Source organism: Cavia porcellus, unplaced genomic scaffold (genome assembly GCF_034190915.1).
Source record: "Cavia porcellus strain 051 isolate PalLab524CR breed Dunkin Hartley unplaced genomic scaffold, mCavPor4.1 scaffold_1, whole genome shotgun sequence".
In the NCBI taxonomy this organism is placed as follows: Eukaryota; Metazoa; Chordata; class Mammalia; order Rodentia; family Caviidae; genus Cavia; species Cavia porcellus.
This window is the reverse complement of record NW_026947484.1, coordinates 162,761,529-162,786,136: the sequence shown is the minus strand read 5'-3', so window position 1 is coordinate 162,786,136 and position 24,608 is coordinate 162,761,529. Positions and strand designations below refer to the sequence as shown.

At 43.2% G+C, this 24,608-nt stretch overlaps 1 protein-coding gene across 3 annotated transcripts in view; it reads left to right on the top strand.

Annotated features, from left to right (window-relative positions):
- The window catches only part of Pde4b (phosphodiesterase 4B), a 526,060-nt gene that overhangs the window by 114,222 nt on the left and 387,230 nt on the right, over positions 1–24,608 (top strand). For all 3 annotated transcript variants that reach the window (XM_063258980.1, XM_063259006.1, XM_063258986.1), the window contains exon 3: positions 2,690–2,928. In XM_063258980.1, coding sequence (XP_063115050.1) covers positions 2,690–2,928 — 239 coding nt within the window. The remainder of the gene's footprint in view (positions 1–2,689; positions 2,929–24,608) is intronic.

Genomic DNA, 24,608 nt, shown 5'->3' with positions numbered 1-24,608 from the left:
CAACAGAGTTCTACGTGTCCTTTGGATAATGTTTTGTGCCATTTTCTAGTCGTGAGTTTAGCTGGAAGAATTAAATTAGCAGCACTCCAAAAATGACCAAAATAAACAAAAGACGCACAGGTAACCACAGCAATGAATCCTTTGCTACTTATGCCTGAACTCCTGGACATGCCAGAGGTCCTCACTTGGCTTTGATATGAGGATGGGACAGGGACCTGTCTCTGGGTGTCCTCCTGTCCTGTTTCTCAAGCTTCTCCTACTCAGGTGAAGGATTTCACACCAGCTTTTCCTTTGTGATAACTCTTTGGAAGCAAAACTAATGATTTGTAAACAAGTATAGGAAGTTACAGCTCAGCTGTGTTGTGGAGGGTTACGCAGTCATCAGTTACATCTTGCCACGTAGGATGCATTTAAAAGGTCCTGGTCTCCAGAGGCAGCATTCAGGTCAATGTCCATTCCCCAAATTCCCTGGTGAACATGGCCGGATCACAGTGGCAAAAAAGCGAAATAAGGCCACGACCACGATTTCAACCTCAGAAATGACTGCATTCCATTTAGCTTTTGAGGCTGTTAGTAATTTGGAGGGAGTATAATATAAATTACAGGTATGAATTATAGAATTTGAGTAATTATGAGTAACTCTGCAGGAGTTAATGAGTTTTTTTAAGTGATATCAGTGTTTCCAGTATTTAATTTAGTTTCTGAAAAGCTACTCTGTTAAGCTTCTCTTTTGTGGCAATGCATTTTGTATTAAGGAAATTCTTCTCATTCAGAGAATGACTTTAAAACTGTACATTCAAGTTTCTTGGAAAGTTAATGTGGAGACGTTATTTTGTGACAGGTGTGGCTTAGTTGTTTTCAAATAACAAATGGAAAATAAGGACCCGTTTAGCTTATTTACTGCAGCAGAATGTGGTTGGCAATATTTTCTTTTCCTAGAAGGGAAAAATGTCCAGTAACTGTGTTCACAGGCCTAGTGCCCAGTGGTTTGGCTAAAGGATGTCTTTGTTTCTGTTCTTCTGGTGATGTTTCTCTCATGAGAGGTACACAGCATGTTCGAGACAGATTTCCAGATAACTGCAATGTTTTTTACCTGCGTGTTTGGAACTAGACTGATAATTTACAGTTATAATTTCTGGTTTTCAGTTTGTTTGTAAATAGCATTAGGAAGATTTTTTATTTTTTGCTTTTCAGTTAGTCTGTAAATCTTTTAAGAAAGAATCATATATTCTAAGCTTTCTCTTTAGACTCTAATTTCTAACACAGACACACACCCAACACATGCGCACACCCATGCTAGGAGGGGGACACAGTGATTTACTGTAATGATGTTACTAAGCAGTAAACATAATATATTCCAGGATATCTCAGTCCTTAGAAAATTCTAGTCTTCTTTCTATTACTGAATTGTGGCTCTACTGAAGTTCAAATATGTAAGCTGTATTTCAAAACTGTAAGTCAGGCATAAGGAAATGTGATGAAAACCCATTTCCAGGTAGGGAAAGTGGACTCCTGAAAATTTCTGGGCTTGTCTTGTCCAGATTCATGTCATCAGAAATGGCCTCGTGTGGATCAGATATGTGTAAACTGTCAGAACGTGTTTCTCTCAGGAAAGACGCCAAGCTTTTCTTTCCTGTTGAATTATTCTTATGTGAACTAGCACAGTAGTGGTTGTGTCGGGGGAGGAAGACAGAGAACTCGTGTTAGTTTATACTTTAGGAGGTCAGGTCTCAGGGGCTTTTGTGTCCCTTTTCTGGGTACCTCTGCTGCTAGGGCCACAGGATGAGTTTCAGGTGAGCAGCCTTGGCCTGATGGTGAGAGTCCTGCTGTCTCTGCTGGGTATGGAGAGAAGGAATGACCGCTTTTCACATGCAAGCTGCTCTCCACGGCCTCTGCATGTTTAGCCTTTGAGCAGATACACACGGTGCCCAAGACAGAGGTTCCTTTGGGAACCTCACTGCCAACAGTACCAGGACCCGTGCTCACTGAGGGGTGTGGCAAGGGTAAATAACCTTGTCATGGGTCACAGGACAGCGCTTTTATCCCTCCACAAGGGTCTCCTTCAAGTCAGCATCAGGGCATGCACTCGAATGTGTCCACTTTGGATAGACTGTGTCTATTCTTTTTATGAGCTCTTACATAATTTAACAAAAACAACACAAAATCTCCAACCGTGAGAAGACTTTTTTTCTAGATAGGGGTAAGAACCACCAGTTGCCCACAATTACCAACACCCTGCTGCTTTAATACAGAAAATATTTTTACTTTAAAGCACTGAATAAGGAATTTCATCCTTGATTATAGTTTGTTTTCCTGTTGCAGAATAACGTTGATTTCCAGGCTATATGGGGAATTAGGCAGTCTTTATTGTAGCAAATTTTTTAAGAAGGCAGACAGAAATATGGAAAGAAAGAAGCAGCCCTCCATTCCCTGTGTTGCTCTGGTAAACATTATCCAGGGGTCCCGAGATCTCCAGGGATACACAACTGACAGGCTTGTTTAGAAGTTGAGTCCGGCACCCCAGCCAACCCAAGCTGTGTGTCTCAGTGTTAGACTCCAGTTGTGAGAAAATTAATCAGAGACTCACAAGTGACAGCTTTGAGCATTTAGTTTTTCATTGCAGTGTAACATTTTAAAACCTGAATTTCGTTCTCTTTTCTCCTTTCCTCTTTTCCTGCGATTCCTCCAGAACGTTAAAGATTATTTTGAGTGCAGCCTGAGTAAGTCCTACAGTTCTTCCAGTAACACTCTGGGGATCGACCTCTGGCGAGGGAGAAGGTGCTGCTCCGGAAACTTGCAGTTACCGCCACTGTCTCAACGCCAGAGTGACAGGGCCAGGACGCCTGAGGCGGACAGCATCTGCAGACCCACCACGCTCCCCCTGACCACGCTGCCCAGCATCGCGATCACAGCTGTGAGCCAGGAGGGGTGAGTAGCCCCACGTCGCGTGCCAGTTATTCCAAAGGCGAGTTCGTGGTATTCAAATGTTAGCTATTTGTGGAAGAACTGAGACGGCTGACATTTGGAGAATATGTCTTGCTCTGAGTAGCAACATTAAGGTCTTTTACAGTGACAATATCTTCTACTTCTTAAGATGGAGAAGCATGTTCCAGGGAGCCCACTGTGGGGAAAACAAGACACATTTACGTTCTGTCAAAGAAGAGCAAGGTTCTTGCCTATGATTGTTTTCTTTTTCCCAAAAATACTCTTCAGTGTGGATTATTTTTTAATTTACAGGAGTAAAATTATTTCAGTCTACTAAACTTTGAGTGTATCCCTAGTTTATTTCTATTATAATCCTACTTTACTAATCTCATTTTTGATTATCTATAAAACACTTCATTATAAATTAAAAGAGCAAGGAAAATTGTGATGAGAGACATCTAGACTCTTTTGGTTTCTATTTGTGTAGAAGGCTATATTAAACTACTGTCAGAGTTAAGGACATGAGTTCTTAGAACTGTGCTTTAACAGTGCAGTGACCTTACTTCAGATGTGTGTGTTTTAGCCTGCACTTAACTACAGAATTTTCTTCCTATTTCTTTTCTCTCTGCATAATGTTCAAATATTTTCTAATAATAGCTTATATATACAGCCTGGGATTTTATCACTATCAGGTAAAATATTTTCTTGAGGTAAACCTTTCATTTTAAATCATAGAATTTTAAATCATGATAATGTGGTACTTTTAAAATCATTTTTTGTTTCAATCATTTATTAAGAGGAAGGGCTAAACCCAGTAATGCACAGCATCTCTGCAGTCAGTCACTGTTACCGATGAGCTTTTTCAGATGGTATGCGTTTGCTGGTGTCCTGCCACAAGCTGAGTCTGGGTGAATGCTGGAGCCGTATTAGTTGCTGAGTTCCTTGAATAAAACCCTTGGTAAAATGTACCATATGGAATTTCAGTTCACTGAGCTCAGAGGTATCCTAGGAGTCACAGAACTGTGCCTTCCTTACACGTGCCTAGGCGCTGATACCTGAGGCTTGCTGGGCTGCCTCTCCTGTGCCGAATGGGTTTAGTCGTACATAGATGGGGACAGTACTTCCTTCACAAGCTCTTGAGAGGGTCCAGTGAGTTTCAGTTTAAAAGGTACTGAACTTAGTGGACAGTGTGTTAGGTAATCAGCAAGTTCTGCCTCTTGATCACTGTCCAGTAACTGCGTCTCTCAGCAAGCAAATGTAGGGTGAAATAGAGGAATTTGCTATTATCCAGAGACTCTGTGTTATGCAGTCAGCTAACAGCATGTTAGGACTTCATTCAGAATATGTCTGCTTTATTCTGATTAAACATAAACTTTTTAAGGTGTAACAGTATTTGGTCATTAGCTATAAAATTGACTTTTAAATATAAACGACTAAAAGATTTCTCTGCACGGTTGACAAAAGCTTTCCCTGGAATGTTGATCGTTGAGGACTAATAAAATGGCTGGCCAAGGGGTCCAGTTCAAGGGAGTTAAGCAGGGCTCCAGCCTGTGTTATAGCCTTAGATTTGGTAGTGTCTACAGGGAAGCAAGGTGGCTGGGATTGTGTGCCAGGAAGGATTGCACCCATCTCCGAGAGCTCCATCAGGATGGAATCATCATCTCTGTGTCTGCCGGCAGCCAGCGGAGGCCTGTAAAGTTCTCGAAAGCAAATAGTTCCCACTTTATGTGCTTTTAAGTCTGCGGTAGCCACTCGAAGCTGCCATTGAATTGAGAAAGTTGTCACAGACAGTGTGGGGATGAGCGGCTGTGTCCCAGTAAACCCTCATTTACAAAAGCAGGGAGAGAGCTGGGTTTGGCGGAGCTTGTTCACCGTGTGTGTTCACCTGTGTGCCAGCGTAGTAAGGATCTGAGGGACGCAACTCCTGACTTGGTAACTGCTTTGACATTGACCAAGCACAGAAACTGACCTTACTCCCTGGCTGCTGTGCCAACTTCCACATGAGTATGTGGCTAAGGTGCCCTGGACGCACCAATGAAGTTAGTGATGGTGCTTGACTGAGTACCAATGAACGGGGCTTCCCAGTGGTGTCTGAAGTTAAATATGAAAACATTACTGTAAATGTAATCCCTTTGGTGATGAGGGGAGGTGGCCAGCATTGCAGACTGAGGCCTGGAGTATAAGGATAGTGGTTTATGTATCACACAGCAAGAACTAGAGAAGACCGAAGTCTGATTTCACTGACTTCCATCTTGTAGCCTTGTTTCTTCATCCCCCAAAGACACAACTGAGTCAACAGTGGAGGTGATAATTCCTGCTTCTTGGAGTTTTAGTGGAAAGAAAGGAAGTGTTTGTAGTGCTTGGGGTACAGTAACTAGCAATCAGTGGCTGTTGTGTCCTTGTGGTTGCTGTTACCGTTTTTATTTTTGTGTATAGCTGGAGGAGAGAGAATTACATATTTTCCACTGGGGGAGCTTCTTGGGAAACCTCAGTCTGTGTTCTGGAACCAAATGGAAATGTGTTGAAAAAGAAAGTCAGATACAAGATAAGACGCTGATACTGGAATATGTGATAGGTTTGTGGAAAAGTAGCTTCCAAGGCTAAACACCATAGCCACACAGGCTTCGCATTCAGTTATAGGAGGTTCTGGACCTGGGCAGGCTCCCCTCCCCCCTCTTTGTAGGGTGCCCCAATACAGTATGAAGCATGTCAGATTGGTAAATACCCTATTCTTATGAGAAAGAGCTGTGCATGGCTAGTTTCTCCTTCTGGAAACACCCACAAAATTAAATTACTCCTTGTACCCTGGAGGAGAAAAATGAGGAAAGAGGAAGAAAAAGTCCAGAAACATTGTGCTGGTGGAATTCCTGACACTGGGGCGGAACATCAAAGAGAGGCAGAAATGTCCCCCCATGTTTTGTTAATCTTGTCACTTTTGCCTAGAGTCTGCCAGGGCCACAGCAGTTCTTCAGAAGGGGACATGAAGAACACTCCAGGACACTGTAGCTACAGTCTTTGTGACGTTGTTCTCACATTATCAACCTGCTGAGTATGCAAAGGAAATCTGAAATCCAAGTTTCTTGCCCTTCCTTGTCACTAAAGTCAAAGAATTGAAGCCTCAGATTTATCCTCCTTATCTCCTAATTCTCTCGTTTTGTTAGTGGGTTGTCAGAGTTTGCCTTGGTGAGAGGGTTTTCTGCCTAGCTGTAGCCTGAACCATGGTTCAAAGAAAAGGCTGTAGCTCCTTCAGTTACACAGAAACAACCGTACTGCAATGTCAGGCGTCTGCCTTGTTTCACTATCTAAATTTTTAAAAAAATTTTATTTTAGAGAGAATAAAACCAAGCCAAACAAACATGATTAAGCCGATCAGAGCAATGCAAGCAATATAGGACTTCAAACAAGACAACAGGAAATTAACTATGGCTACCATAATGTCTCTCGTTTTCTCTAAAATTGCTGTCCCTACCTTCACACATAATAAGATCAAACAAAACAGAATAAAACCAGCCAAAACAAAAGAATGAAAGCATTATAGGACTTCAAAGCAAGGCAATAGGAAATCAATAGTGGTTACCATAATAATCCTGTTATCTTCAAAATACTTTTTTAAATAATGAAAGAAATTTATTGGCCTATCACAATGATCAAAGCAGTATCCCATAACCAAATTTAAAAAAATAAGCCGATTCTGAATCTTAGAAGTCTATAGTTAATCTAGAACTTAAATCTTTCTCCATGAAGAGCTTACACTTTGACTCTGTCTAGTACTTTTGTTTTTACAATACTTTTTTATGTACTTTAATTTTTTAATGTATTTTACCCCACAAAATATTAACTTGATTTTTGCTTTCAATCTTTGATTTGGATTTTTGAAGGTATTTTCCAGTATCATTGTTTTCAATTGCTTCTCTATTTTCTCTGAAAGGCGAAGTACCTGTAATACCCAATGTGATAAAAAGAAAGAAGAGGAGGAGAAAAAGAAGGATAAAAAAGTGTAGGGAAGGGGAAAGAAACAACAGTAAAAGCTGGAGAACTGACATTCTTGATTTAAGTCTTACTATGAAGCTATGGTAATCCAGAGCCAGTTGCATTGGAAAAGATGGAACAAACAGATCAATGCACTAAAATAGTCTCCAAGTGTCCTCACAAAATACAATCAGTTAACCTTTGAAAAAACAAAGCTCATAAATGGCACTACCTACATGCAGAGAGTAAAACTGGACCCAAATCTTATATCTCTCACAAAAATTAAGGCAAAGGGATCATATTCCTAAATGTAGAGCACACAAGTATAGAACTCCTAGAGAATAGCCTAGGAGAAAATCTAGGCTACTTTCACTTTTGCATTGAGCTTTTAGATATAACACGTGAGTAGATCTATTACTGTAAAAATGATGAATTAGGCTTCATTAAAATTCAGAACTTAGTTTCTGTGAAAGACAGTGTTTCAAGAATGAAAATCCCAGAGCTGGAGAAAATGGTTTTCAAGAACCTGTCTGATAATGGTCTTATACCCATGAATATTCATGAAACATTAAAATTAAAACAATGAGAAAACAATCTAATTAGGGAGTGGCAAAGAGAATATGCAGACAGGAAATAAGCATTTGAAAAGCTGTTCAGCATCATTTGCTATTGAAAGTAATAAATTAAAGTGATGATAGACACCCCTCCACACTTGTTAGAATAGCTAATCCTCAGAACTGATATTACCAGTTGCTGGTGAGAATACAGACCTACAACAACTAAAAGCTGTCATTCACTGCTGATGGGAATACAAAATGGTACTGCCACTGTGGAAGATACTTGGGTAGTTTCTCACAATACTTGGGTAGTTTCTCACAAAGCTACCCATAGCATGACCATAATTTCTAGCAATTATGTTAAGTATTTACCCAGCTGATATGGATAAATTCCCATATATTTTATATGGGTATTTGTGTCTGTACTGAGACCTGCACACAAATGTTTATAATAGCTTTATTTGAAAAGAAATCTACCAAAGCTCAGAAGCAATCAAGACATCCTTTAATAGGGGGACTATAGATAAGCTGTAGTACCTCTGTGCAGTGGAAGATTATCTAGGGCTCCAGGACAGAAGGATACTTTCAAAGAATTCAGGTGTCCACAGGATGTACGGTGTGGATGGAGATACGGCTTGAATAAAAACCTGGGAAGACTAAGTTTGAAAGGTGGTCAAGGGTCAGGTCTTGAAGGATCTAAATGAAAGCTCTGAAAGTTTTTTTTTAAACAAAATGAATATAGATGTGAATGTTGTAGGGTAATAAGGCACAGCATAGAAATTGTTTGGTAAGAGACACTGAGTATTGTAAAGCCAGAGAGGAAAGTTTCAGAGTGTGTTGAGGGACTTAATAAGTGAGGAGCTGTGGAATGTGAAAATAAATAAATAAAAATTAAAAAAGGAAAATATGAGCAGTATTATGGTGGAATGGACGGGAATTGGTGCTCAGCTGAACGTGGGTTTGGAGGCAGGTGAGAAGCCCTAAGTCATGGAGAGGTTTCTGACTCGATCAGCTGGATGAATGGTGGAATGGTATTGCCATGAACAGAACTAATGGTACTGCCCACAACAAAACTAAGTCTGGAGAAGGTAGGAGGTAAAGGATGACAGGTTGGGTTTTCAATAGACTGAGTTTAAGGCACACACCGGACATGTGCTAAGTGGATATTGTCTGGATATTTGATGCGTGTGTAGTTGGTTAGAAATCATTTGTGCAAGCAGCAGTGTCAGGTGGAATAAGTGAGATTTCCCAGACCTAGCTTGTTGGGGAGAATGAATATCAATCTTATCCAGAACTAAAGACCTAGACCAGGGAACAAAGGCAGAGGCAGAGATGGGGAAGAGCAAGCGAAGGAGAAGGCTAAAGATAAGCAAGTAGGAGTAGGTGGAACTACAGTAGGAAATTACTATGAAAAGAATCCAGGCGTTAGATCACAGAGAAGCCATATATGCAACCCAGAGGACAAGTGTCGTGGAGACACACAAAAGACCTTTGGATACCTCAATGGCGTGAACTCGGGTGGCTGCAGACTGGTAGGTGGCTGGGCTCAGCCTGAGGCACCTACCTGGGAAGGTGGAGGTTGGGGAGAAACACCCACCTGTGTGTCGGTGCTGCTCTGGTCCTGTTGTTAGATCGTTGTTTTGCATCCTGGATGTTGTATTAAGAAATGGTAAAGGTGAGAAAGTAAAACCAGAAAAGACACATCCGTGGGAACCTAGAAAGAAAGGATAGCAATAAAAATTACTTTTTCAAGATTTTTGTGGGCAAAACGAAAGAGAACAGAAGCTGATTGGGGATAAGCAAAATCAAGGGACAGTGTTTGGTGGGAAGTTGGCTGTGTGTGCTGAATAGAAGTGACCAGTTCATCAAAAGATGGAAGATAAAGAGTCCCAGTCAGTCATTGATTTGAATACAGTAGGTGGTGCATAGCGAAAAAGGACAATCAGGGAAATTAAAAATATCTTCTCTCGAGATCTGTGAATCCCAGGAAGAAGGATGAATCTATGGGAAATGCCAAGAGAGAAAGTAGAACCTCACTGCTGAAGGTGTCGCCGACTGTCAGGGGGTGAATTCATCAGAAATCATCAGAGTTCGGGATCCCAAGGGTTGAGCGGATCTGAGATTTTGTATTCCTGGCGATCCTTGCGGGATCGCCCGGAAGCCAGGTTTGCAGAGCTGTTGGCCAATGAAGTAGGAGGTTCGGTCTCGGTCCTCTGCTGCGAATGAGCAGGTGTGGGCTCCCCTCTCTCCTCTCAGCTGCCGGCAGGTGTGGTACAAACCACAAAAAGCTAGAGATTGTGTCTGAGGTATTTGCTCTTCCAGGGGTGGGCTCGAACTTGCAGGTGTTAAGAAATGGTGCCTCTCCCCTCTTAGCCATGCATGGGCCTGTTTCAGCCTGGTTCTCAGTTGTGCTAGCGAAGGCTCACCACAAGGAAGCCAGAGAACCTTCTTTCCTGCTCTCTTTCTTATGGTGCCTTATTCATATGAAAGAGTTCTGTTTTGTCTTTTGTGATTGCATCCAAAAAGACAGGAATTTAACTTCCTCTCCCATCTCTGATTGCTGGAGGGCTGTGCTTTGCCTCGCTGATATCTGGCTATTATACTTGTGAAGGAGGTGATTCTCTTAGGGCCTGTGGCCTCAGCCCCAACTTTCACCTCCACCAGGGAGTGGAGTGACAGTGTGCCTGCTGCTGCCTGGACAGCTGCCCGGAAGCAGTTTTCCGTGTTCTCATCATCCTGGGGGAGGGAGAGCTGTGGAGGAGGTGGCTCTGAACGAGGGACTGATTGCTCCCATGATCTGTCATCAGTTGACAGACCAATGAGTCTTTCCATCCAAACAGGGTCTGCTTCTCAACTGCACAGCGAGAGCCCTATTTAAGGACCAAAATACCCACAGATGTTGTGGGCAAATATGCCAGAGATTCAACAAAAGCTGGTGTGAGGGAAGGAAATGGATGACGCACACATATGAAATCTGTTGAGTACAGAAGCAGCTTTAACGATTTGTGTGCAGTGTCTCACTTGCAGGGAACAAGTCAGATTGAGAGGACCTTCTGGCTCTCATCTTGCGGCTGTGAGTTTCTGGATGATGGATGTTTAACATCTTGGGCTACCCCTTCCACACCTCATGGTTTACAGTGGGCTCTTCTGTTATCAGCACAGGCCTTCTAAAAAGGTACCTAGAGTAGATTCTGGCTTATCTGATTATGATAATGGTGTAATATTTTATAATACAGATAAGATGATCATGATAATACTTTATAGTACATAACCTGTCCCTCTATTTTACTTACATTTAACTCCACAGCAACCTTGTGAAGTAGGTATTATTCCTTAAAAGCAAACTGACCGGTGCAGCCCCCACAATGAGACAGAGGATGCTCTTGTGGGTAACAGGAACTGCCGCTTTATTTACACGGGCTCTGGTTTATATATTCGGCCGTGACCAATCACAGGCTGCCACGAGGAAGCAGGGCTGGAATGGGACGCAGGCTCTGGCTACTATACCCAGCTGTGGCCAATCAGGGGTTGCCACAGAGTCAGCACGGGGCGAATACGGAGTGAGCACGAGGTGCGCACGGGGTGGCTAGTTTAGAGAGGGACGTAACGCATTGCGGAAGCTGACGTGGTCTTATCGTCCTGGGCGGGGGATGTGTTGAGTGCCTGCGCCCGACAGCAAACCCTAACAAAAATGGCTGCAGATACAGTGTAATAGTGGGGATAAGGGATTTCATAATAAAGAGAATGACCCTGTTTTTGCTTGATGACTGACAGCTTTCAACTATTACCTCTCTTATTTCCCTTTTGCCCCATATCTAGGAAAGGTTTTTAAAAAACTGACATACATTTTGATGGGATTGCTTTGTATCTGTAGATCTTTTTAGCAATGTGCCCAATTAAATAATATTAATTCTGCTGATTTTTGAACATGGGAGGCCTTTCCATGTTTTTGTCAATTTCTTTGTTCTCTGTCATTGTCATTGTACAGGTCTTTCACATTCTTGGTTAGGTTTATTCCTTGTCTTCTTTTTAAAGATGGTGTGCATGGAATTGTTTTCCAGATTTCTTTCTCAGTGGATTTGTGTTGGTGTATAAAAGTTATTGACTTGTGTATTTTTCTTTTGTATACTGCTACTTTTCCAAATCAAAATGCCCATGACATTCTTCACAGAACTATAAAAACAGTCCTAAAATTCATGGGGACACACAACAGATTCAAAATAGCCAAAGCAATCCTCAGTATAAAGAGCAATGCTGGAGACTGCCACAATATCAAACTTCAAGATAGACTGGAGCCATAATAACAAAATCAGCATGGTACTGGCATTAAAAACAGACACACAGAACCACAGAATAGAATAAAAAAAACTCAGACATACTCCCATAGCTACCACGAACTGATTCCTGGCAAAAGTACCAAAAACTCATGTTGGAGAAAGATGGCCTATTTCATAAATGCTGTTGAGAAGTGGATCTCCATGTATGGAAGAATGAAACTAGGTATCTCTCATCCTGTACAAAAACTGAGACTGGATTGAAGGCTTAAATGTAAGACCTGAAACTTGGAAACTACTAAAGAAAACTTTGGGGAAATATTTTAAGATGTAGACATTGTCAACAACTTCCTGAATAGGATACTGGTAGATCAGGAAATGCTTAGGTAGCAAAACCTGATCAATGGGGTTGCATCAAATTAAAAAGCTTCTATAAACTGAAGGGATCAATCAGCAGAATGAAGAGACAGACTAGAATGAAAGCAATCTTTTTTGGCTACTCTTCTAACAGGATTAATATGTAGGATATATAAAAAACTGAAAATACCAGAGAGAGAGAGAGAGAGAGAGAGAGAGAGAGGGAAAGAGAGAGAGAGAGACTGACTCAGTCATGAACTTGAATGACAACTACACTGGCATTTCATCTTACCTGAGTCAGAATGATTGTCATCAAAAATACAAAAAACAGTAAACACTGGTGAGGATGTGGGGTAAAGGAGCCTCCATGCACTGCTGGTGAGAATGTAAATTAGTGTAACCACTATGGCCCTTCGCGTGGAGGGCCTCAAAAAACTAAAAATCTAACTGCCATAATCCAGCTTTGCCATTGCTTGGACTATCCGTGAAGCCCTTGAAGTCAGCGTCCTATGGAGATGCTCGCGTACCCGGGTTTACGGCAGCGCAACTCAAGGAGCAGAGCTGGGGAACCAGCCTGGGTGTCCGTCAGTGCTGAAAGGGCGTGGGAAACAGAGTGCCAGAGAAGCATGGAGTCCCGTGGTTGGCAGGAAACTGGAGACCTTTGTGTTAAAGTGAAGTAGGCCAGACTCAGAAAGGCAAGCACTGTGTTGTCTTTTCTTGTGTATGGGATGGAGGGGAGGGGAAAGAAACCTGGAAGTAAAAAGGAGGCCGCTAGAGAAGAGAAGGTGGCAGGACGGGGGACAGGGTCAAAGGACGATCCATTCGTGAGTGATTCTGCCACAAGGAAAGCCGCTGTCCCTTACCATCAGAGGCACTGATTATGAGGAAGAAAGAAGGAAGAAAGCACAGAAACCAGAGCACTCCTGCCATGGTGCCGTGACAGGGGAAGCTCCTGCCTCTTTTCATCGGGACCCTCATACCAGTCCCGAGTCCCTTCGTCATAAAAGAAAGAAAAAGCCAACCCAATCAACTTGTTTCTCCTCAGACAAAACCTGATCCTTTCTCCCTGGGAAGAATGTGAATAGTAAACGTGGTTTCACTCCTGTTATTTCCACGTGCCTTTCACCCCACTTTCAGCAGTACCCGGGTAGGGGGCTGCCTGGTGTCCAGCAAGGCAGGTGAGGCACCCAGATGAGGTCAGTGTCTTAGTTTTAGGGTGGCTAAGGGAAGGGTTTATTTTTTCAAATGTGGGTCATTTTGGATTTGGAAAGTGAGCTTTGTTTTTGGCTCAAGGGCAGACAGCTGAAAGGTGAATGAAACTGACCTCCGCCCTTCTTTTTAGTAGTTATCACCAAATAGGAGAGACACACTTGTGAATTAAAGACACAGAGAAACAATGCCACACACCGCGTGTGTAAGGTAGTCTGAGGACACGGAGGAGGAAGTGGGGCAGTAAGCGTGTGAGGTCGTAGAAGCGTCACAGAGGATGGCCCTGAGGAGACTCGCATTGGTTTCATTGGGCTGCGGGACCTGGTGAGTGAGGAGATGCAACTGGAAAGGGCTTCTGTGTCTCTCTGGGATTCTGGACTTTGTTCCAGGGACCCTGGAGAGCTCTCAGGGGCTTTACAGAGTGAAGTGCAGGAAGAACATGGGTATTTAGTTCACTCGGAGGGCAGGATGGAAGACAGCACAGAAGAGCGAAGACAGGAGATGACTCAGAGTAATACTGCTTTAGTCCAAGCAGGGCGGGGGGGGGGGGGGCTGGATGAAGACGGGGCCCCGGACTGAAGAAGAGCGTGCCCAGCACAGGGCTCGGGGGCTCAAGGAAGACAGAGAAATTCTGTTTCACGGAGCTTACACTTGGGGTGTAGGAGAGCGCCTCCCCCTCCTTCCCTCCTGTAACAGTGAGAAGACTCCAGGGCTGTGGCTGAGTGTGTGGCCACTCAGGGAAGAGATCAGATGTGAGATTTTCTCATAGCTTCTCCTTGGTCTCCCTGGACCTTGCAGTGGGCTCTGGGCAGATGGCACCCCTGGAAATGCCGAGGCTCCCTTCTCGATGCCCTTCCACTTCTGCTTGTTAGAGCGGACACTCGCTCAGGGGATTTCTTGTCCCATGTGCCCAACCCTGGAGAGGAAGCAAGACCAAAGCATGAGGGCTGAACACAATGGCATCAGGAAGAATGGTCACACCAAACTGGGTTCCAGTGTGAAATAACTAAAATTGAGTCTTCTTGTTTTGGGATTTTCTGTGCCACAGAAGCTGAACCTACATCATAGGTGATCTTGGGTGGTGTGTGTGTGTGTGTGTGTGTGTGTGTGTGTGTGTAAATGACTGCAGAGGAGATTTAGGTGAGCCCCATTGTAGGGACAGTTGGGGGGTATAGGTGGGGATGCTAGGACATGACCTGGATGGCTGAAGGTTGTGTGTTCACACTCACCACAAACTGATCATACAGTGAAATGATGACCTATACTCACTATGTGCCCTTTAGCCCTCTGTCCCCACCTTTACCTCAATACAGAAACAAAAGCTAGGACCCTGATTGGCCAAGATTGCACCAATCAGTGAAGCACTTACTTTTAGGAACCAGCCCACCCCTTACAAGTATGAGTACAGTAGTCCCCTGACCCTTGGGAGTTTTGGTCGAATCCCCCTGCCTTGTGGCATGTGCCATTGCTTGGCAGCTGTTCCTCACATTCACAACCTCTTTTACACCTTCTCTTAGCATTGCTTTCTCTTTTTTTATTTTGACTAAGAGCTGGATTCCTCCTCTGCTGGGACCTTCAGTTCTTTGTTCCTTGAAGTGAAGGTGAGGAACCAAGATATACGGAGGGGAGAAGCAGGGGCAGGAGGATGTTGAGACACTTGGCCCTCAAAGACCACCTGCCCGCTTCTACACCATGCTGGCAGGCACTTAGGAGTCTAATGTGTAAATATATCGCTTGCGCACAAACCGAGTGTGTTACGCTTCTTATATTATTATTTGAAATAGCTCCTACCTGTACTTTGCCGGGAAGGAAGAGGTTTGTGGACTGCCTAAGCTCCTCGGACCAGAAAGATGAATTGTGTAAGCTACTTACGTCTGAGTGTGCCAGCCAGTGGGATAAGCGAGGCCAGAACAGACTGGTTCAGTTCTGTATTTCATTATTCACTAATTTTGGATGAAGTAGGTTGGTTAATTAATTAATTGATAAAGGCAAGAGTCTGTTCTTTGAAGTGTCAGTTGATTGTCACAGTAATTACAGTAATTAACAAGAAGACTACAGGCAGAGACAGTTGTGAAGAGGAAATCAGCAGGGTACTGTGCTGGAGGAAGCCGAAGGTGAGGGAAGGAATTGTTCTCTTAGAGAAGGGGCCCAGAAGTTCTCCAAGAGGAGGTCATGTTCCCTTGATACCCATGTGATACAAGGTAGGCACCGCAAAACTAGGAGGGAGGAAGGAAATTCACAGGCAGAGGAAAGAAAAATACAAAAGGTAGGGGAAAGTCTGGAAAGTCCCCAGAATGAATGGGGAAGCCACATAGCCCAGAGCAGTTGGGTCACCTCATCACTTATGGACTATGGTAAGGGAATTGCTTTTATTTAATTTATTTTGTTTTATTTTCAGTCTAGGTAAAGAGTCACATGAACAAGTTCTGTTTAAAATTTTATTTTCAGTTGACAAGTAATTATTGTGTGTGTGTGTGTGTGTGTGTGTGTGTGTGTGTGTGTGTTATGGGTTGTGTTTGGATGTCTCCCCAAAGCCTCATGTAGTCATGGAGAGGCCAGATCTTTCGAAGGCAGCTGAGTTTAGAGTTTGTGAATTTCCTGGTCCAATGCTGGGATTATGGGTGTGAGAGCAGCAACCTAGTGGGCGTGGCCTGCATATCAGATGAGGGACAGTCTTCTCTCTAAGCTCCTCCCCTTTTGCTCTTGCTGCTTGTGCCGTCTTCTGCTGCCATGAACTGTTACCCTCTGCCTTGTGCCGCTCTGCTGATTATGCAATGAAACCTCACAAATAAACCTAAATAAAGAACCTTTCTTCCTTAACTTTGAGTGTCCAGTATTTTGTCTCAGTAATGAGAGAAAAGTAACCAAGACAGGATGTATGGTGAATAATAAATTATAGAATGATTAAGGAGGTTCTGGCACTTCAGAATTTCTCTGCATTGAGAACGTATAACTCCATCTCTTTTGAAATATGCAATTCATTTTTATTTTCCAGAATCTGTGTGTTGTGCCCTTGGACACCAGAATTACTATTCTTCTCTGACCATGATTCCTCACCTACTGACTAACCTCTTCCCTTTCCTGTCCACTCTTAGCCCTCAGACCTCAGGTGACCACCATCACTCTCTGAGTTACACATGGTACCATGTCATGGCATCAGGAGGAAGCTTCTCTGAGCTTCTTGCCTTGGCCTCTTCATGCTCTGCCAGTCTAAGAGGTAGACAGAATTGCCTCACCTTTGTGGTTGCCACTTAGTATTTGGAAATCGAGGAATAGAATATTACATGCATTGATGTAGATGAGAATTTGTGGGTGACCCCATGCCAGGCTTACTTCAGTGAGCACCATATCCTGCTCATTCATCTGCATCCTCAAAAAATGAGTTCCCTGGAGTTTTAAGGCTGCAGAATATTGTGTTGAATATATGGACCACATTTGTAAGATCCATTCAGCTTTTTCAAGAAACACTGAACTTGTTCCCATGTCGTGGCTTTTGTGAATAATATAACAGTGAATGCAAAAGTGAAGACTCAGTGTCAGAGGGATTGGGTTCAACAGCAAAGGGGAAGTCATTCCAAGGTTGCAAACAAATGTGTGAAATGATATGATTTCTTAAAATTCATGCTTTGTTCCTGGCATGTGGCTCGGTGGCAGAGCATTTGCCTAGCATTCACAGTGTCACGCACTTGATCCCCAGCATCTGAATAAATAAGAAGATAATATGATTTTTTAAAAAATAGTATTTTGAATTTGGGTACAGTGGATTTTAGGGGCGGAGGCAAAGACAATAGCAGGGAAGTTTTTTGAAGTGGGTGATGCCAGAGGGGCTGGGGAGGACTGAAGGACTTTGTTGATACTTAGGAGACTGACGGAACCTGCTATGAAAGGTACATGGAGGGGAAGACACAAAGAACCAATTCTGTGGTTCTTTCTTGAGCAGCTGAGTTGATCATGATGCTGTTTGTTGAAAGTGCAAACATAAATCAAAAGCTCCTTTTTGGACCTGGTTAGTATAAAAGTGCCATTAAACTGTGAGGTCCTTAGGCATTTTGGTATCCACATCTGAGCTTCAGGGGAGAGCAAGAAATTCAGTAAGTCATCAGGATATTTGGTATTGATACTTTAATGTTCATTTTATTAGCTCAACATGGTGGTACACACTCTTAATCCCAGCATTCTGGGAGGCTGAAGCAGGAGGAGCCTAAATTCTAGGCAGCATAGGCAATTTAGCAACATAACAAGACCCATCTCAAAAAAATAAAAAAGGGTTGGGGCTGTAGCTCAGTGACAAGGCCCTGAGGTTCAATCCTCAGTATAGATAAAAAATTCATTTTACTTATGAAATAATTGCAAATAAGCTTAAAGTACAGAAAATTCTTTAATGATCAGTATAATTATCAATGTACCCACCATTTATATGTAACCAGTGTTGATGCTTTGCATTTTTGTGACAGAAATCTAAGAAATATCATACGGCTGTAAGGTTAAGGGAGTGAGCTCCTTTGTAAGGATGCAGAGAGCAGTGGACTGCAGGTATCTTGGTGTCCACGCCCAGCTCCACCTCTTCTGCCAGGAGACTGGTCCTGGAGGGCAGGATCCGAGCCTTGGGTTGATCAGAGTCTTGCCAAAGAGCAGAGCACAGGGATTTCCCCTGGGAGGAGGACAGCTTGGAAGGCCGCACCAACGGGCTCCAGGATGAGGACTTCTGGATCCTGCGTCAGCATAGCTCTCAGAAGCTCATGTTCTTCAAGAAATTCACATCTATGGAACTCTACCCAATATCCTACTGCAGGACTTCTAACCACTACAGGGCAGCCAAGCAGGGGGGCCTAGATTTTTTTTACTTCTTAATCTTGAAGAGGCCAGAGCAAGATCACAGAGGTTTTCTTCTGATGGCTTTGTTTCCTTCAATACCAATAAAGTGCCCACCGGGCCACTGCTGAATTGAGAGGTGGAGACCTGCAAGCCTCCTATGACACATCAGAGCTCTTTCCTCTGAGCCACAGTGAGCAGAACAGGAAACACGCTGGAGCAGGTAAGGGTCATGATTTACCAGAGAAGAGTCGGGCAAAGAGGAAAAGTGGAAGAGAGACAGCCAGACAGTGACCTAAGTCCACAATACGAAGTCCACAAAGGGATTCAAGAGCAGCACAAGAAGATGTCCTGGAAAGAAAAATTATTTTTGAGAAATAAATAGCAAATGAACTGAAGCAGAGTGAAATCTTTAATGTGAGCAACAGTATACACACAAACACAAATGCCCCACACAACTCCCTCATATGGAACTAACTAGTGTCTTGGAAGATCAGAGAGGAAAGTTATCTCAAGTGAGAAAGAAAAAAACAAGAGACATTGAATGCATTACAAAAGGAAATCACCAGGGGCTGATCAACAAGCCCTTACATGCACACCATGTTCTGGAAGAACAAAGAGAGATGCAGAGAAGAGAGCCACGGGTGAATAAATAGCATCAAATAGTTCCCGGAATGTAAGGAAGTCTTAGCATGCAATTAGCTTCTAATTCCAGGAGAGACTGGTGAGAACAGACTCACACTGGACACTTTCTAGCCAATCATCAGAGTTTCAAGCCCACGTGTGCAAGTGCTTGGTTTTAAGCTTTCAGCAGCATGGAACAGCTCAGTAGGGACCTGTGTAAGATGGGCTTTGAACGTTAACCCTCAAAACGAGCAGCAAAACTCAGGAAAGGTGATGAAGTGTGTGATGTATAGATTATTAAGGAACAAAGCTGACCTGTCCCTGTACTTGGCCAGCATGTCATTTATAATTTACAATGGATGTGACTAATGCTAAGGACCTTGTTTTCCTGGGTTAGCCTGGTGGCCTCAGTCTAATCACACACACTTCAGTGCTTCCCAGCTGCAGAGAGCAGGGAGATGGTGGAATGAGAAGGATTTGACTTCTGTTGCTGGCCTTCAGGATGGAGGAAGTGCCAGGAATCCAGCAATGCTGGGTGGCTGCTAGGAGCTGAATAAAAGGCAAGAATAGACTCTTCGTTCGTTAGAGTGTAGATATCAAACGTCCCCCAGAAGTCTTGTGTGTGGAAGGTGGTGGGACCGTACTGGTCACTGGATTCACCCACAGATGAGTCCAGAGCTGACTGTGCTGTGCGGAGGTGGGACCTGGCCGCAAGTGGTCACTGGGCCCTGGCCTGGAAGGTGGAGCTTGGGCTCAGCTCCTCTCCTCTCTCCCTGCTTCCCAGCTGCCGTGGGTCAGCACCTTTTCTTCCACTGTGCCTCTCTGCCATCCTGGCCCTGCCTTAGAGCCTCTTGTTCCAGATGAGCTCTGCTGACAGATTTGGAAACCTTTTCTTCTCCGTGGGTCACGTGGCCAAGCCCGCAGTCCAGCTGGTGATAGTAGCTGGAGGCCTCGATAAACAGCTGGTCAGTGGGATGCTGAGCTCCAGGGAGCCCGTAGCTCCTCCTTCGCCTGCTTGTTGTTGTCTTGGCTAATGATCAGTATCTGCCTTTTAAGTGTCCTTGGGGACCCCAAGTCACTGACTTTGGCCAGCTGTAGTACAGCTCCATGTTATACAATCGGTCTGACTGTTTCTTGGCCAAGCCTTCTTTTATGTGGCTATTATCATTTTCTCTCCCTGTATCTTTTGCCTATTTATAAAACAACAACAGAGGTCTAAAATTAAAATGTCAAAGTGCTAATTAGTTGTACCTTCTAATAGCGTAAATAATGCTTTAAATAAATATTTCAGATTTGCGCAGATTCACCACAGGCTTTTTGTGATCATAATAAACATGTTTGTCCCCCCTTTCACCTACTTTGATCACCAAAATGTAAATTATATACAGAGTATCAATAGAGTAATTCAATATAAATATTGATCAACTGACAATTAAATCTAGTTCCTCCTCTGCCAATCAGACTATATTGGAAAAATACTTGTGTGGGTTTCAATTTAATTAATTTTTTATTAATTAAGTTTATTGATGCATTTTAGGTATTATACATAATAATCACATTCATTATAGGGAATTCATACCTGCATGTGATATAACTTGATTCTAAAAAAAGAGTCAATTTAATTTCTCAATACATTTGATCATTGGTATCAGTATTTTGATATTTTTTACAAATTTAATAAACTATTCTTAACAGTAATATGTCTGTTACACAAAATGGTAGTTACATTATGAATTAGACTAATATTATAAAATAAGTCGGAAGTAATTTCTCAATAAGAGCAGCCCTTTTCCAACAAATGTCATAGATTGGGGCATAAATCAATAGACAAATCTCAATAAATTCTATATTGAAAGTCCTTATGGGCACAGCCATATGCTCTATTTCATATTACAAGATTACACTCACAGGTTTCCAAGTGACCTTAATTTTCAGTAATAACCATTTCCACCATCTGCAAGTTCTCATCACAGTAGCTTTGCAATTCTGAGTTACTGTGCTATTTGTGTATTTTGATTATTTTGTTATAAGATACTGGCAGTAAAAGAGAGTCTAAATCTACTACATTTATAAACTTCCACAGGCTAGATAGACAATGTATCCCTCCAAATTTTATTCCATGGACTTTTGTTACTGAGACCCCAGGCAGAAGCATAATTCATAGTCCCTTTACTGACAGTTGTACAGCCCTACTCTGGGACCTGTATTCTACGGTGTTTGGTATCTGTTGGATTTTTCTCCATTTTTATAATACTGCATTGTGCACAGAACGCTTTCTTATTCCTCCAATAGCATCCTTTTTAAGCAAAAAATGCAGGCCAACTACGTGTTGTTCCCCTTGCTATGGTTCTTACCAGTGTGACCAAATTTTCCTGTTGTAAGCCTCCTATATCTGTGCTAATTTCTCTCAGGTTTCTTGTAGATAATTTCTGTTTATCAAGCAAGCCATTGCCATAGATTGTCTGTTGCTTGACTACAAACTGAGTATATGTTTGGAACCAAAAATGCTGAGTTCCCTGTAATCACTTCCAAATATATTTTAGTATGAGTGCTGAAATAAAAGTTCAAAGAGAGTCCAGATTTTTCAGTTGTTACATGTTAAGAATTATTGTTCTTCTTAGCTGAATTGATGTTATCCTGGTCATTCATTGGCTCATTCATTCCTCCACTATTTATTACCATGTGATTTCCAGGATTCATAATACACGAGGGTGGAATCCATAAATGATCTCTAGAATGAGGAAAGGACTACGTTTTAAAGGAGGGGGAAGGCAGAGAGGAAGAAGAGAGTGAATAGTTCTGGCAAAACAGGAACAAGGAGATCTGAGCCAGCAAGGACCAAGCAATTAAGTTTTCCACACTGCAGATAAATCAAATAAAATAAGGGCAGGAAGTGTGATCTGAGTTTGGCCATTTGAAGACCACCTATGACTTCCTGTTCATCCACTTTCGCCTCTGTGAAGCTGACTGTCTTGGTTCCTAGATGAGGGGTCCTTTCACCAGGGAACACATTAAGAGTTCCAAGAAAGTAAGGCACTAAATGCTACCTGGTGACGCTGGGTTCTTTACACCAACAGACCAGTGTCAACGGGCAAAAAAAGAAATTAGGGTATTGGCTGAGACAGCGGCTCCAACCATCGTGGGAAGGAGGATTTCTGCTGCATCATGGGAATGGAAAGCACAGGTATCACACAAGTTACAGCAGAGTAACAGTAGATGAAGCTGTGTGTATTTTTGTGTCTTTATGCCCTGGCCTGTGTGTTTTTCCATATGACACTGTAGAACCATACTGTGGCTTTTGGCTTATTCTTTCTCCTAAAGAACAGTTCCACCCTTCTTACGGTTTATGTCTTAGCAGTCTCCCAAGAGGACTCATGTGCTGATAGGTGGACTTTTGGAAGGTGGTGGGCTGTGGGGGTGACATAGCTGACTTCCAGTGAGGAGGTAGGGTCCGGCTGGGAAATGTGGCTCCTGGGGGCGTGGCCCAGAAGGGTTGATCTTCCTTCCCCTGCTCCTGGTTTCTCTCTGCACTTCCTGTCTGCCCTCCTGCCCTGCTTTTCCTGTGTTGGTGCCAGACACCTGTAACCACGAAGCAAAATGAAACTCTCTTTCTTATAGGTTGCCAGGTATTATGTCTCAGTGACCAAGAAAGTGGCCAAGACACACATCTTACAGGGTGTCATCTCCATACTGGCCCCTCAGTGGCACATTTACAGTTCCTTATGTTCCTTTGTAGGCTGGTGTGGGGGTTATAGGACCAGTTTATCACCTTTCTGCCTTACTTCCTTCGCTGGAGTGTGACCCTTGGCCTGCATTGCTGCTATATTGGATTACAGTTGGTCATCATATACTTTGAGCCCTTCAAGTGTAGGCTGGCTGATATACTGGAGGTAGGGAGAGAAAGCCTACCCCAAAATGCATGTTAATTCCATTTAGATTGAACATAGCCTCTTGCTGGGTGAAAGAACCCTGTGTTCTCTCATTACCGTCCACCGAGAGATGGCGTCTCCTGGGCCATTTCTGGGTGTCAGTCTCACCGATCAGAAACAGCTGTTACTAGATTAGCTTTGAAGAGATGGAGTCTATGATGGGTGTATTCTCAACCTCCATCTCTACTACTGTGGCCATTTTGTTTACAAGGTCACTGTCCAGGCACCAGGTGGCCACGGTCAGAAATTGACCCACATTTACTGGCCAAATCACCCTTTGACATCTCTCCATTGGCAGTGTGAGCACACCACACAGTAATCCCTGAATTCTGTGCCCTCTCCAGTAGGTTCATCTGTGTGCTTATTACCCAGATTTCTCATCCCAGTCTTCCAGTGTGGCTCATTCCCAGACCCTGTCCAGTTATTAGTCTGTGTTATGGTTCATGCCTAGATGTCCCTTCAAAGCCTCATGTGACCATAGAGATTTTTCAGAATTGGCTGAATCTAGAGTGTGTGGTTGATTCATGGTGCAATGCTGGGATTGATGGTGCTGGCCTTAGGGGTGGGTGACTGCTGGATCAGTCCACTGACTGGATTGGCACTGCTCTAACCTGGGTAAACTGGATATAACATAAGAGACAGAAGAGGCTTGTCTCCGTCTTTCCCTCTGGTTGCTTTTGAGGTCTTGAACTGTTGTCTCTCTACCACGCCACCCTTCCTTGGAGCCAGCTGACTATGGACTGAAACCTCCACAAACTGTGAACTAAATAAACCTTTCCTCCTTTATTTTTGGCTGTCAGGTATTTTGTCTTAACAACAAAAGAAAAGTAATTAAAAATTGTTTGGCCATCGCAACTGTAGGCCACTTCTCTTCTTTTCCTACCTATCATTTTCTGCAATTAATTTTTAGTTTCTGCCCACATACTGAGTTGATCCACCCATGAACCAACTGGGCTTTTCCCTCTTCTCCACCACAGGTCACAGAAGACTTTCCATAAGTTCATAAGCACAAAACAAGGGGAGCCATAGGACAACAGCAACAACTGGCTCAGGGGCAAGGGACATATGTTTGTGTAGCTTTCTCAGACACTCTGGACCGAGTTAAATCAGATCCCAGTTGTATCCCACCCATTTTGTGGTGGGCTGCAGCTGGAGTCACCAGACTATTCATGCCTTGTTGAGTCTGTCAGTATCACTGTATGTTTATTGACATTTAATACTTGCTCTAAAAATCCCTGCCCTCCTTTGAGTTCTATGATGTAAACATTTCCACTGTGGGTGAGTTCAGGGGCTGCGATGCTGGCATAGGATGTGGGAAGTGGGCAGAGATGTTGAAGTACAGCCTGTCTGTGGGCTATCACCACGTTCACCTTCTGGTCATCAGCTCTGGTCACAGGGTCACTTGGTGTCTATTTCTAGTGGGTCCAAGGGTGCCAGGAAATTTTTTTTATCATCAACAGTTTATAGTTTTGTGCTGCTGATGCTATAACTTTGCTCTGAAACCCTAAAAATACACACTGGAGATAACATTTTAATTCCACAAATAGCCTAGTATTATGAATCCAAGTAACAAGCTTGCATCTTATGCACAATCCTTCCTTGCCTGGTGTCTACTTCAAGTTAATATTTCACTGCATTATTGGATGGACAGATCATTGCAGTATTTTTATGCTGCCTCTCAAGCTCAAAGATGCTTCTCAAGCCTTCCTTTTCACTGCTAGTGAGAACATAACTCCCAACCTGCTAGGTGTCAGACGTGCTGAGTTCATGGCCCTTGGGAAGGAATTCCCAGGACAAAACAGAATATGTGCAGGAAAGATGTAGTAAGAGAAAGCTCCTGAGAGACAGGAGGAGCCCTGAATGGTGTGCCCATGCGGCTTTTCATCAGAGGTAACTGATATAACAGAGTCACCAGGTGGGTACAGCGTGGTCAAACTACTGTTAACCTGGGG